Here is a 13,979-nt window from a genome sequence, read left to right on the forward strand (position 1 = left end):
TCTGCTCCACACCAAAACTGATTCCAAACAATGTCTCATAAGTCCGTTAAACTGAAAATGAATCCAGAGATAGGGGACAGGAGTGCACTTTCTCTTAACAAGGGCCCATATGAACCCAAAGTTTGAGGAGGCCTTTGGAATTTCCGTCCTTCAATAAGTTGGGCCTTAAACAAACGCAAAAAGATAAAAGATTACAATGCAGGCTTCAGATCAAGATGATTACAGGCTTCGCAAATCAAAATAAGACAGCGATTGGCGAAACTCTCAACAACGCAAATGGAGCAATTTTTGGTGGTCTATAAAAGAGTGAACTACTTCCCACCTATGGTTTTCCTTAATGACACTTTTTCACCAAAAAAGTTTCAAAATACCATTTTTTCATTCAAAATTTATATTCTGACCAATCTTCGATCGATTCGGACATTTTTGTAACACCACATCACCATCATTCTCTTCTTGATCATCACTCACTAAAACCACTAAAACCTTATTTCTGTCAACCCCGTCAATCGTTGATAGTCGAACGATTTGTATAACCCATAATTGCCTTTTCAAAGTCAAATTCCGACCGACTTCCAACCGTCAAAATCCAACTAGCCACCATCAAAAGATTTCCCAATATTCTTTCTTTAAAAACTTTAATAGTTTAGACCGAGTTTTTTTTTTCGTTGGTTATTGAATCGAAAAGTATATTCTGGATAGTAAACAAAATATAAACTTTGGATGGAAAAATAGTATGTTGAAAATTTATGTGTGAAAAAGTATCATTAAGACAAACCTTAGGGTGGGAAAAAGTCGCTTACTCGACTGAAAAATAATAAAGAAATTGTACTTATCTGTTTTCTAATAAAACCAATACTTGCTTTGAGATAACCCTCATAATATATTACTTTTAACTTTAATTATTTTAGGCTAAGCTTATTGGACTGAATTAAATCACAAGTAGAGTTTGAGAAGCCCAACATTGATGATTGAAACACATAGAATATGCTGCAATTGCCCAATGTATATACACTTTGAAAAACAAGATTAAGGGGTACCATGTACCCTAACATGCTAGATTATTTCCTCAAATCAAAACAAGTTTCAGAGCTGTAAAACAAATCCAACCTTTTTCACTAGTTGAATCAAAATCTCAAACCCTCCTTCTTCTCTCATTACCCTTCTACTTCTTCAATAAACTTCATGAAAAACACAACTCTCTATTACAATAACACAACAAATATTGAGATCATCTCTCCTTATCATCCCCACCGTCCATTTCGTTGACTTTTTCTACTCCAAAGTCAAACCTCTTATTTCTAATCTGAAAAAAAAAAAAAACCAACCTCAACGTTCACATAAGCCGCAAACCTTACGATCCAAACCCTCGCTTTGATCCGGTAGCCATTGAAGAACACCTTCAAGACAAGCACACCCAAAAATCATAAACCCTAGTGTCATGATCACATGCTCTCGGGTGTACCGTAAGCGAAAACATGATCAATCCAGCCAACGGTATGATTTCCACATCATCTTCATCAGCCAACGCGCAGTCTCCCGGTCTAAAGACCTATTTCAAAACCCCAGAAGGGAGGTATAAGCTTCACTATGAAAAGACCCACCCTTCAGGTCTCCTTCACTACGCTCACGGCAAAACCGTTACTCAGGTACTTCAATTTTTAATTTTCTGGATTGTTTTTCAAGTACGCTTTGTGTCGTATCAGTTTCTGGATGTATTTCATTTATAAATTTTTGAAATTTTGGGGTTTTGGTTTTACCCATTCGTGAAATGTAATGTACGAGCATTTTTTTTTATTTTTTTTAATGTCAATTCTGATTGCTTAGGATTCTTGATTGAGATAATCAGGAATTTTCTGGGTTGTTCTTATTCAATTTTTGGGAATTCTATTTGAACAATTAATGTGATGATTTTTTAGAATTACTCATTTGATAAAACTTAGTATGTTGTAGTATTGTGTGTTATGATTATTTAGGGGTTTATTAAAGGCTTATTTTCTAGAGTTAATCATTTTAAAGCATTCCTTGTGATTTGGGGATTTTTATAGTATGGTATAAGAAAATGAATTTTGGTCGTATTAGTGGTCAATCTTGATTTCTGAGTGCATATTTTGGTTGGATTTTAAATATCAGGTTACTCTAGCTAATCTCAAGGATAAGCCAGCGCCATCAACACCAACGGCCCCACCTTCAAGCTTCAGTGCTAGCAGTGGGGTACGCTCAGCTGCAGCTAGGTTGTTGGGTGCCGGGAATGGAGGTCGTGCTCTTGGTTTTGGTGGAGGCAATGGTGGGAGTAAGAGTCTTAGTGGGAGTAGTAGGATTGGTTCATTGGGTGCTTCAAGTTCTAGTAGCTCAATGACTAATACGAATTTTGATGGCAAAGGGACTTACTTAATCTTCAATGTAGGGGATGCTATCTTTATAAGTGATTTGAACTCTCAAGATAAGGTAATTTGGTGGTATTTGATGTTTAGGTTTTTAATGAGCAGTGGGTGTTTTGGGTTGGCAAATGAAAGTTGCGTTGTTTTTTGTTGAATGTAGGACCCAATAAAGTCTATTCATTTCAGTAATTCAAATCCTGTGTGCCATGCATTTGACCAAGATGCAAAGGATGGCCATGACTTGCTTATTGGGTTGAATTCTGGTGATGGTAATATCTTTAACTTGAAAATTTTGATTCTCAAGGTTCATTGGAAGGTTTAAACTTTCCAAATTTATTGTTCTGTGTGTATTGTTGTAGTCTACTCAGTGTCACTGAGACAGCAATTACAGGACGTAGGGAAGAAGCTTCTTGGTGCTCAGCACTATAACAAAGATGGCTCTGTTAATAACAGGTAAGATTATACTTAATTATAATATATTCGATACAGCTTTTTATTTCTTTATACTATGTGTGATTGACATGCTTCTCATATTTTTTATCTAGGTGTAATTATTGGGTTCATTGGGTATTGCATTTATGTTTTTAAAACTGCTTTGTGCTGCCACCTGGCTAGGGAAGATGCTTAGGAGTGCCACCGTTTTTGCATTACCATTTTTGTCCTATATTTTGTGAATTGTTCTTTATTTTGGCGTGCCATTACTGTGATCTTTACAAAGTTTTTAGTGGGTAATTATTATCCTACTGTGGGATGCTTAAAAATAAGGGAAAGAGAAAGGAAACATAATCTTTTTATGAATCTTAAAAAGCTAAAAACTCCATCCATGTTGGTGAGTAAATATAAGGATATAATGCAGAGTTCTCTGTGGAAAACAAACAGAAAGACCTTCTATTTTTTTTTTTTTTTTTTTTGAGCTTTGCACAAGATATATTGGGTAAGGCTTGGTGCATGAAAACTTTCTTGCAAGATATTATTGGCTTTGCATCAACCCTTTCTTGCATTATTTATTCTGTCAGCTTTATTTGTGATTTATTTGTGTTTGAAGTGAATTCTCTCTTGGTTGGCCTTGGCAATGGTTAAAACAGTAGACCTTTTTCTAATTGTTTTTATTGATACTGTGTCAGGTCTTTTCATTTTTCTTGCTTGATATACTCAGAAATCAGTCTGATTGATGCATGTTTTTCAACAGTCGTTGTACAAGTATTGCATGGGTTCCCGGAGGGGATGGTGCTTTTATTGTTGCTCATGCCGATGGGAATTTGTATGTGTATGAAAAGGCAAGCCTCAAATATGAAGAGAAATATTTTATTCTTACTTTCATATCTCATGGTGATATATGTGATGATATGCTTGCTTTAAATATTTTACAGAGCAAGGATGGTGCTGGTGATTCTTCATTCCCAGTTATTAAAGATCAAACTCAATTTTCTGTTGCTCATGCACGTTACAGTAAGGTACTGGAGTACATGTTGTCAAAGCCAGAACTTATCGATTTGGTCTCTGAAGTTTGTTGCTTTTTCTCATTTTCATATTAAAAAAATTAGTACTTGGCACTGCTATCAAATTCAGAAGCAATAGATTATTGCATCACATATATATATATATACACACACGCTATGAAATGCAGCTCAACTTTCAATTATTAGGCCTTTTTACATGTTTGCCTCTGGATTCTAGGAAAGTTGCAGATGTCCTGATGTTGCAAACAGTACAATATTCGAATATTAAATCTTTCTGAGATGTTGATTCTATCGATTAGAGTCTTTATTAGTCAAGATTTTTATTGACTCGTGGGTAACAATTCAATAATGTCTATTCAGCTTTCACCCTTCCAGGTTTTGATGTTGTCCTATACGTCATACCTTTTTCAGTTTCTTGTTGCTCTTTCTCCCACTCCGTCTCTCTCTCTCTCTGTCTGTCACTTTTTGTGTGTTTGATTAGTAGACAAAGACTGCATATGCATCTACTTCTTTGGTAGATCCACTCCCCATTAAATGTATCTTTTCTATTGTATTTTCCAAGTGCTGTCTTGTATGTCTATGTCTGTTTATTCTGTTTGTGCTTTGTTAGACTATTATTAGGATATTTTTACTATTTTTGCACCCTATCAGGATCTGACTCTCATACTCAGTAACTTGGAACGGATTGGGTTCATTCACATGGTTGTATTTTAATGGTATGGGACATATTATTAATATTTAAATAAAAACATGGGGGTTTGTAACTAACATTGTTAAATTATCAAGCGGTCCTACAATTTATTAGGTCCAAGTACTGGACAATTAGGAAAAAGGGCACCTTGTAACCGGGGCTTATCTGAGTACTGGGTAGGGGTGGAAAAAAAAAAACTGAACGGACTGAAACCGAACCAAAAAATAAGTTTTTCTCTAAACCAGTTCGGTTTCGGTTAGTAGGAATGGTTAAACCGGTTTTCCGGTTTGGTTACCGGTTTGACCCAAAATAAAAACCGGTTTTTAACAAAGCCCTAAATCTATTCCTAAACCCATTAACAAATCCTCAAATCTATTCCTAAATGGCTAAACCCATTTCTTCTTTCTTCTTCTCTTTATCTCTGTTTTCTCTCTTTTTTTCTTCTTCTTCCTCCTCCTTTCTCATGCCCCTCTCTTTCTCCTTATCTTTTCTTCTTCTCTTTCTCTTCCTTTCTATTCTTTCCTCCTCGCCATTCACTCCCTCTAGTTGCCGCTGTTTGGCTGAAAATACATGCATAGATAGTGGTCAAGTGACAAGGGCCGATGATGGAAGCTCGGGACGGAGCTGTATGATGTGGAAGTCTCCTGTACGGTTCCCTGAGAAGGGAGTGTCTACCTACTGGAGCTTTGACCAACCACCACCTGTCAATTCTGCTTTGGGGCCACCCCTTACTCTACCATTATTATAGGGCTATGGGGTTCGAGGCTAAGAAAGATCAAGGCAGCATATAAGTTTTTCCTTTATACTTTACTTGGATCCATTTTATGCTATTAGCTATTCTATTGATTCTTCTCCAAACAGGAACCATGGTTGGTCATTTTTTTTTTAATGTTTTTTTTGTTTCTAAGTTTTAAATTGGGCCAGGGGTTGATTTGTGATGTTTAAAAGAATTTTCAATTGTGTTAGGGTTTGATTTGTGATTTTTTATTTTGATTTTGTTGTTGATGTTACTGGTGGAATTGATGATTGAAAAATGGATGACTAATTTTTCTTGAAGTTGGATTGGTGGTGGATTGATTTAGTTTTGTGAAGAAGCAGGATTTGATTTTGTGGAGAATTTGTTGAAGGAGCAGAGATGATAAACCGGTTAACCGAACCGATTTATCGGTTTGGTTAATAACTGGTTCATGTAGAAATCCGGTCCGGTTTCCGTTTGGAATTTACCTGAACCGGACCAGTTTTCCAGTTCAGTTCAAAAAAAGGCCGAACCGGTCTGGTTAACCGGATTTTTCCACCTCTAGTACTGGGCTTTGATAATTACTGGTTGTTTGGACTGTTTGTTACATATTGTTGATTTTCTGCAGCCTGCTCCATCTATTTTTGTTTGTTTATATCATGCAATTCTTGTGCAGAGCAACCCTATTGCCAGATGGCATATTTGTCAGGGTTCAATTAATAGCATTGCTTTCTCAAGTGATGGTACCTACTTAGCAACTATTGGAAGAGATGGTAAAATCTTGACCTCTGTTTGTAACGTCTTATGCCTCTTGTCTATTAGCATGTATGAGCTCAAGTTTTTTGCCAAATGTAGGTTATCTACGAGTTTTCGACTATTCAAAAGAACAACTTATATGTGGGGGCAAAAGCTACTATGGTGCTTTATTATGTTGTGCTTGGAGGTAAATATCTACACTTGTTTATAGCTGTAGCTTACAGATATTTGTTTAAAATACCTCTTCCAACTTCCAGATTTTCTTTTCTCTATGTCAGTTAAACATATCATGTAGTTCTTTTTGCTCGTGAAGTAATTTTTTTTCCTTTTAAAATAAGATTTTTGCTTTTTAAGTATAATTATTCCTTTTGAGAATATAGAAGGTTAATTTGACAACAAAGTGCTACTGAACAGCATGGATGGAAAATACATCCTGACTGGTGGTGAAGATGATTTAGTTCAAGTTTGGAGTATGGAAGATCGTAAAGTTGTAGCTTGGGGTGAGGGGCACAATTCTTGGGTAAGGTTTTGTCAAATTCTTGCTGGGTTTTTATAGTCAATGGCAGATGATTAAATCTTCCTTACACAGTTCTTTCTGGATGGTGTTGGCAGGTCAGTGGTGTAGCTTTTGATTCATATTTTTCATCGCCAAATTCAGATGGCACAGGGGAGACTGTCATGTACCGATTTGGCTCTGTTGGTCAGGTATATGATCAGTAGTTACAGTGAAGTCTGGTAAAAAATGGTGACAGCGATGAAGATATGATAGAAGATCGTTTTAGTTATTTTTAAATTAATTTTAAATGTCTTAGAGGAGGTTTGGTTTTTTCCCTAAACTTTGCCTCCATCACTAGTATGCTCGACTTAACTCTTCACTTATTACTACTCCAGCAACTTAATTATATGCGAGCAGGACATGAATATGAGATATATTCTGGTTTTTGCCAACCTTGGCCTCTAATCACCTCTCTGCTTTGAAATTCTCACATTTCATCATTGCTGCAACTTACATGATTGTGATTTACGAGCAGGATACACGGTTGCTTCTGTGGGACCTAGAAATGGACGAGATTGTAGTGCCATTACGCAGAGGGCCTCCTGGAGGTTCCCCCACTTTCAGTACTGGAAGCCAGTCATCCCATTGGGACAACGTTTGTCCAGTAGGGACGTTGCAACCTGCTCCTAGCATGCGAGATGTTCCAAAGCTCTCTCCTCTAGTGGCTCACCGGGTTCACACGGAACCCCTGTCTGGTTTGATATTTACCCAGGAATCTGTTCTTACTGTCTGCCGAGAGGGGCACATAAAAATCTGGATGAGACCCGGGGTTGCTGAAAACCAATCTGGCAACTCTGAAACAGTGTTATTAAGTACCAGTTCAAAGGAAAAACCATTATTGTCGAGCAAGGTTGGCAGTTCTAGCTACAGGCAATAGCATACTGTCTTCAGATGCAAGGCATATGAAGCTCTTTGTCATGGTGTTGCATTTCTATTTGCTAGCATGGTCGTTCATCTCTTTTCAACCAGTTGGTTTTCTCAGGACTAGCTTTGTGTGAACATAGTCTGGTTGCAGTGAGATTAACCAATTGGTTCCATTGTATATTCAAGGTGAAAAATGCCATTGATGGCACTTTAAGAGTTTGGGAGGAAGAGAAAAACCTCCTTTGTAAGTACAAACGGCTGTTGCTAGGATATATTTAATGACACTGACAAGAATAATGTGAAGTTGCTCCTTTAAAGAGTTGGATGACTTTGAGGTGCATTCAAGTGATTATTTATTCTATTGGTAAATGCTTTGTTACAATAACCATATAATTTTTTGTTGAGTACCTTAATTAAAGACTGGCTCCTTGAGATTACCATTGGCCTAACCCGCATGGCTAATTGTGTTTTCTGTAACTTTGGAGAAGTTTGTCATTGAATTTTCAACAGAAGATTTGTGATATGCTTTACACTACTTGACTTAGGGTATCCTGTTGTTTTAAACAATTAAGTGGTGGCTGCAATGGGATTTAGAACAATTATCCGCTTCCTAGTATTTTGTTAGAAGCTTCTTGTTTTCATAATTTTCTTCAATATTACAGAGTGGATCAAATTGTTGCATTTACCTCTTTTGGGTTTTCTTCTGGGTATTGATGGGAATATAAGCAGATGGGTTTTGCATCTATAGCGATTTGTAAAGTGCTTACATTACAAAAGCTGTTTCACTTTCATTTACCTTTTTTATTCATTGCTTGTAAAAATGCTTTGTTACATTTTTTTCACTTTTCAAGTAACAACAGAAATCTGACACCCGAATGAAATTTCCTCTCTACTTAAAAGTTCAAATTTGAATGGCTACAAAAAGACTTCTGTAAGCAACCTTCCAGCCCAACAGATCTTCCAGCTTGGAATGACAATATATTTGTTCTTCACATGTATAATTTGTTTTACCATTTCTTGGCTGATTGTAATTTCCTTCACTGAGGTATAGACTATGGAAACAACTTATTACGAACAAAAATCACAATGATGCACGGAATTCAATTCCATTTCATTCAGCCTTAAAAGAAAATCAAGAAAACACTCAGACACGGTAAAAGTGGAGGCTCAGCTCGGAATACAAGATCTGGCTTGTGAATGCGGTAAATGCATGAAATTAAGCACTTAGAGGACACTGTATATACAACCATACAACTGACGTTTATACATATATGATGCAGTTTCTAAGCAACCAGAAGACTCTCATCTATGCCATTGATTACTTTCAAGTTTCAATGTGTGAAGTCAGTTGCCAACTGCAGTTTCCGAAACTCTTGATTCAGTTTCGTGGGGATGAGGATCGGTCTGAATTTGATGGGCAGTTGCAGATGGTTGATCCTGCTGTGTCTCCTCCTGAGTCCGAGGCTGTTGACTTGACCACATTGCCCATCTTCTCCTCCAACTCAAAAACTCACCAAGAAAGGAAGTACCACACATTGTGATTCCAAACCCAGCAAAAGTGGAGAGTAGAACAGATAGAACAGCCTGCATGTGAAGCTGAGGATCCCCCACAAACATACAAAACACAGGAATCATATATCTACAAGTGGGTATTGCATCAATATTTCTGTAATCCTAAACTCATCATCATCTGTATTCGTTCTTCAGTTTAGCAAAGTAGAGCCACTCATTTTTAAAAATTTATTGTCAGCAGAGAATCTCTTACCAAAGAATATAAAAGATGAGCAGAGAGAACCACTAGTCCATATTGGATAACTGCATAAATCCAAACATATTTCCTCCGAACTGTGCACACAATATAGAAGAATCAGGTAGGTACTGGATATTACTTTCATAGCCAACTTAAGTACTCCTAAAAAAGAAATAAAAACTCAACACTACCCATAGTTGTAGATGTCATTGAGGCAAGGAGGCCCAATATGCATGAGAATGGGAGAGAGATAGCAATTGCACCAGACTTCATTTTCCCGACCTGTTCGCATGATAATATTAGCAGCTGCAATAAGCTTGAAGAGCATGATTTCAAAGTTGATAAACTTACCAGAAGCTGCTCGAGATAACAAAAGTAAGCAAGCATGCTGACAATGACAAGAATGGGAACATCCTGCCAAACCCTGACAAATCAGAATTAAGTTATTAATCTTTGTAGATGACATTTAACATGAGTCAAAAAGATTAAAACTATGAGCCCACAGCCAGGCCATTTCATTTTTTTTTTTTTTTCTTCTAAAATTATATTTCATTTTTTTTTTCTTCTAAAATTATATTTATAAAAAAATCATGATATATCATTTCCCAGACATTGCAACCGTCAAACATAGTTACTTGCCTGTATCGACCAACCTCAGCTTGCTGAGTTATACCTCCTCGTAAAGAACTGGCCTGGTTTTGAAGTCGTAAAAGAGTAACAGGAAGATTTTGGACTTCTTTTTTGCACACATCACATATTTTGTTACCTTTAATGCTAAACCATTTTACAGCACATTCTTGGTGGGCTAATGCAAGTTCACCTTTACAGCTACATTCCATCTTGAGGGTGTCACCACCTTCTCCCAGTTCAATCAAGCATATTCTGCAAACAGCTTCGTCTTCACGAATATCTTCAACACCATCATCATTTTCATCTGAACAATAAGACTAAGATAAGGCATAGGTTGGTTATTGCAAATTACAGAGAAAATAAAAGTTACTACTGGAAACTGAATATGCAGACAAATCCATATGCCCATTAACCGGAGATTTTTACAGAAAGTACTTCAGAATAGATTAGTCAAAAAATGATCAATTCCAAAAACTAAAAGTATCTGGAAAGCATTAAACTAATATAATTTATTACTCCTGCATATAATCAGCACATACAGCTACAAGTTTACTTCCACTAAGAGTTTGGTTACAGCATATTGCACTAAACTCATGATAAGCAATTATTTCACACTGTTCTAAGTTGGTGGATCATGTGAATCGATTGATTTAACAAGAAAAATTTCTATCAGTCAAACATAACCACAAAGCTCAAAATTCTAAACTTATTGCTGGTCTATTTCTTTATTCTTGCTGTGGAGATGAGGACATAAGAGAATTGTGAGAATAAAGTTTACCAGTAACATTTGAAGGATGTGTGTTTGATGTTGTTGTGGCAGTACCCTCAGCCATACGTGGAGTAGTAGGAATTACACGAAATACACCACCCAAAGAATCCAACTGTCTTACGCTCCCATCTTTGTTGAGCACAGGGACTGAATGTGAACGATGTATAGGTAGCTGAGCTCCTCCTTTCTATAAAGTGAGGAATTAAAGAGGATAACAAAGCCAGGTATAAATTCAACATGCCAATTTATACCTGGATATATTTAAGAAAAGAAAAAAGCCACATGTATGATTGGAGTAGTTGTTTGATATAAATGTACTGCAAATGCAGATTTGCAATCTGCATGTTATACATATATAGGAGCCATAACTCAACTCTGGTTGACGCAAGATAATATAGGCATATTAATCTCTGACTACAAATTACTTATGCTGTACAACTTGATTCCAGTGAATCAGCTTCAGTTTAGCTAATAGACTCATCCAGAGATTGAACTGACCATAAATGCTTAAATCAAGAGATTTAGGGAAGTCAGAGAATCCTCACACAAGGATTCACTGCACACCTCTATATGCGCACAGAAAATTGGAATGAAGGGTATTGATTGGCTTTCAGTATTACGAAGCATTTCAGTATTATTCTGGAATCCAGAGTAGTTAATACAGATGAAACACTCACCTAGCATCATGCATTACTAGATTGCTTATAAAGTAAACATTAGTACTCAATACATAAATTATAATTTTCATCTAACAGAGGGGTAGTACTTACACCAGAATTCAGAGGATCAACTGTTTTTCCCCCATGCATAGACTCTGGATTTGAGTGAGAAATTGGGGTTACGGGTAAAGATGATGTTCTCTTTGTTCTGGGTGTGAAAAGCTTTGTAAGGGATAAAGTCCTGGAAATCTGAGGCTTCTCCCGTGTCTCCACAAATGAACTTCCCAGGGCAAGGATAGCAGCCTTTTCAATATCTGATGTATTATTCCGAAACTTAAAACTTAGCTTTGGAAGGAGGTTTTTAAAGGTTGATTTACTTTTTGATGAAGAGGGACCTGGGGAATCCCAGATTTTGGCAGAACTAGGGCTGGGCATGGGGGAAAAATTAACTTTTCTGGGAGTAGGACTTGGTGTTAAGGGCATGTTTATCCTCACAAAGTCCTCTGCTGTATCCTCAAGAGTTCTTGCTGGTATCTCTAAAGCAAGATCTTGTCGTCTCCCAAGTTGAGTGGGCGAGGTTACCTCAACTATTTCAGTTGAATTTCCAGCCTGTGAATGGCAAAAAGTTGATCACCAGTTAGCAGCAATACAAAGATTAACCTTCTGTAACGTAATCAACTAATCTCCTTGTCGAAGCAAAACTACAAACAACCATAAAAACTCACCATGTCCAACAACTTATGAATTATTAAGAAAAAAAAATGGAGAATGAGCATTGATCAATCACATCCAACAGGCATTTATAAGTCAGCAAAAGGTCTGCAAGGACAAAGGGATAGGATGTAGATTGAGGTGGCCAGGATAGACATGCAGGCAAAAGATTTGATGGACCATGTTAACAATAAAAGACAATGTTACCATCGTAATATATGGTATAACTTATTTCTTCATATGTATGATTATATACTAGTTTTATGTTCTTGTAATGTTTATGTAGGAAATTGTTTAAATGGATAGACATAACATCAGTACAAAATAAGAAAGTAAAACTTGTATGCCAAGACTTTATTAATATGATGAAGGCTTTGAAACATGGTTTATTCACAGTGAATTCAAGATTTGACCAAAGGGATCAAACAGATTTTGTTTGCTCGGCATGATACTTAAAATCAAGAGATGCAAATAAACAAAAAATTGATGTGAATGTTGAGTTTCCTTTTCTTAACATCAAAACTGGTTTAGATGAGTCAACTCAGAGAGTTAAACATCACCCTCCCAAAAGTCAAAGACACAGCATTGGCAGATTTGGGCCCTCTAGCTTAATTCTCTAAAGGGTATTGTCTAAATGGTGGGAAGGAGCTAAATCAATTTTGCCTTGCCTGAGATTGAACTTTGTTTACTTGTTTCGTAACCAAATAACTGAAGATTTAGCTATGTGATTAATGAAATCTCAAGCTTTAACCTTAGAATCTGTTCACCAAAGAGAAGAAGCAAAAGAATTCTATGTTCCAGGGGTAGTCTTTCTATATTCTTAAAGCGAAAAATTGAAAACCAGTCAGTAAAAAGAGGGAGAAGGAAATTAATTTGCTATAAAAAGAACAATCAAAACAATTCAGCAAAACACAAAGCTAAAGTCACAAATTTGACTACAAAAGCCATAAAAACTGAAACTAAAAATTAAAACTGAAGCAAAGACTAAAGAAAGAGAGTTATGTAAAGACAAAAATTAAGTACCCTTTGAACCAGATGATCAGAAGTAACGCTGCGAGCTCCTTCATCATCATTCTCTTTTACAACTGGCTCTTCTTCATTTCCCATATTCGCAAAAAGAAAATAAATCCCAAAGGCCAAAAATAGTATGGCTTAAACGACAGTAAATTTCATCAATTCAGCCAAAAAAAAAAAAAAAAAAAAAAAATACAAACAAACAAACAAACTAAGCTTCTAGAGAGCAGAGAAGCGGAAAAGTTCAAGGGAGGGAAAGTACAAAGAGAGAGAGATACGTGCACAACCTCCAACTGACAAAGAGAGGTGGCAAATGACAAAGACAAAGACAAAGTACAAACACAGAGAAAGAAAAACAAGGCGAGTTTGTACTTTGTAACTTATTTTGTCCCAATTGTTTACAAATAAATTTATGGGTAAGCTATTTAACCCTTTTATTTGATGAGGTGATATTTCTTATGTCATATGAGGTTTCCTCTTTTTAATTTGTAATTTCTTTTCTTATTTCAATATACAATAACAAAATTCTCTTTCAATTTATTATAGGTTTTTATATGGACCCCACTAAGGTTTTGTGAAAGAACAAGGAGTCTCGTAAGTTTCACAATATAAAATATATGCCCTTATATTTTAAAAATGGAATATTTACAACCTTGTAATTAAATGATATTTGTAAAAACTAAACTATTAACGAGTAAAATAGACAATGATCACTTCCTCTGTAGTCTCAGGTTCGAAACTTCGAATCACAAGAACAGTTGTTAATATTGTTGGTCACAGACTGCAAGACTTGTCCTGTTTCAGAAGCCTTATTCGAGATCAAAAGACTAATCAAGGTGTGTGTAAGCTAGCTTGGACACCCTCGATAACAAAAAAGAAGAAAAAAATAGACAATGATATATATATATATATATATATAAGGTTTTTATTTCCCAAATGTCTTATTGAATTGTTAAATTTAATATATTTGGCTATGTTTGGCTTATTATTTTTATCCCTATT

General features: G+C 36.1%; 2 protein-coding genes across 4 annotated transcripts; one reads left to right on the forward strand and one right to left on the reverse strand.

The window, feature by feature from the left end:
* The first annotated feature begins 1,045 nt into the window (after positions 1-1,045).
* LOC116143118 (dystrophia myotonica WD repeat-containing protein-like) lies at positions 1,046-7,921 on the forward strand. Of its 2 annotated transcripts, XM_031428530.1 has the most exons (11): positions 1,049-1,649; positions 2,134-2,448; positions 2,542-2,650; positions 2,741-2,834; positions 3,571-3,658; positions 3,752-3,835; positions 5,945-6,041; positions 6,124-6,211; positions 6,439-6,544; positions 6,637-6,729; positions 7,056-7,921. In XM_031428530.1, exons 1-11 carry the CDS (start codon positions 1,479-1,481, stop codon positions 7,455-7,457), a joined length of 1,647 nt encoding a protein of 548 aa, XP_031284390.1. In that variant the 5' UTR covers positions 1,049-1,478; the 3' UTR covers positions 7,458-7,921. The 2 variants fall into 2 exon arrangements, with proteins under 2 accessions (XP_031284389.1, XP_031284390.1); XM_031428529.1 differs by having other exon boundaries at positions 1,046-1,649; positions 3,571-3,835.
* A 529-nt stretch (positions 7,922-8,450) lies between these two features.
* Positions 8,451-13,296, reverse strand: LOC116143153. 2 transcript variants are annotated; one of them, XM_031428572.1, is made up of 8 exons: positions 12,987-13,296; positions 11,364-11,861; positions 10,603-10,780; positions 9,834-10,128; positions 9,546-9,618; positions 9,386-9,476; positions 9,210-9,289; positions 8,451-9,040 (listed from the first exon to the last, which is right to left on the reverse strand). In XM_031428572.1, exons 1-8 carry the CDS (start codon positions 13,068-13,070, stop codon positions 8,789-8,791), a joined length of 1,551 nt encoding a protein of 516 aa, XP_031284432.1. In that variant the 5' UTR covers positions 13,071-13,296; the 3' UTR covers positions 8,451-8,788. The 2 variants fall into 2 exon arrangements, with proteins under 2 accessions (XP_031284432.1, XP_031284433.1); XM_031428573.1 differs by having other exon boundaries at positions 8,968-9,093; positions 9,128-9,289.
* Between the last annotated feature and the right edge of the window lie 683 nt (positions 13,297-13,979).

This window comes from Pistacia vera, unplaced genomic scaffold (genome assembly GCF_008641045.1).
Source record: "Pistacia vera cultivar Batoury unplaced genomic scaffold, PisVer_v2 Contig426, whole genome shotgun sequence".
NCBI lineage: Eukaryota > Viridiplantae > Streptophyta > Magnoliopsida > Sapindales > Anacardiaceae > Pistacia > Pistacia vera.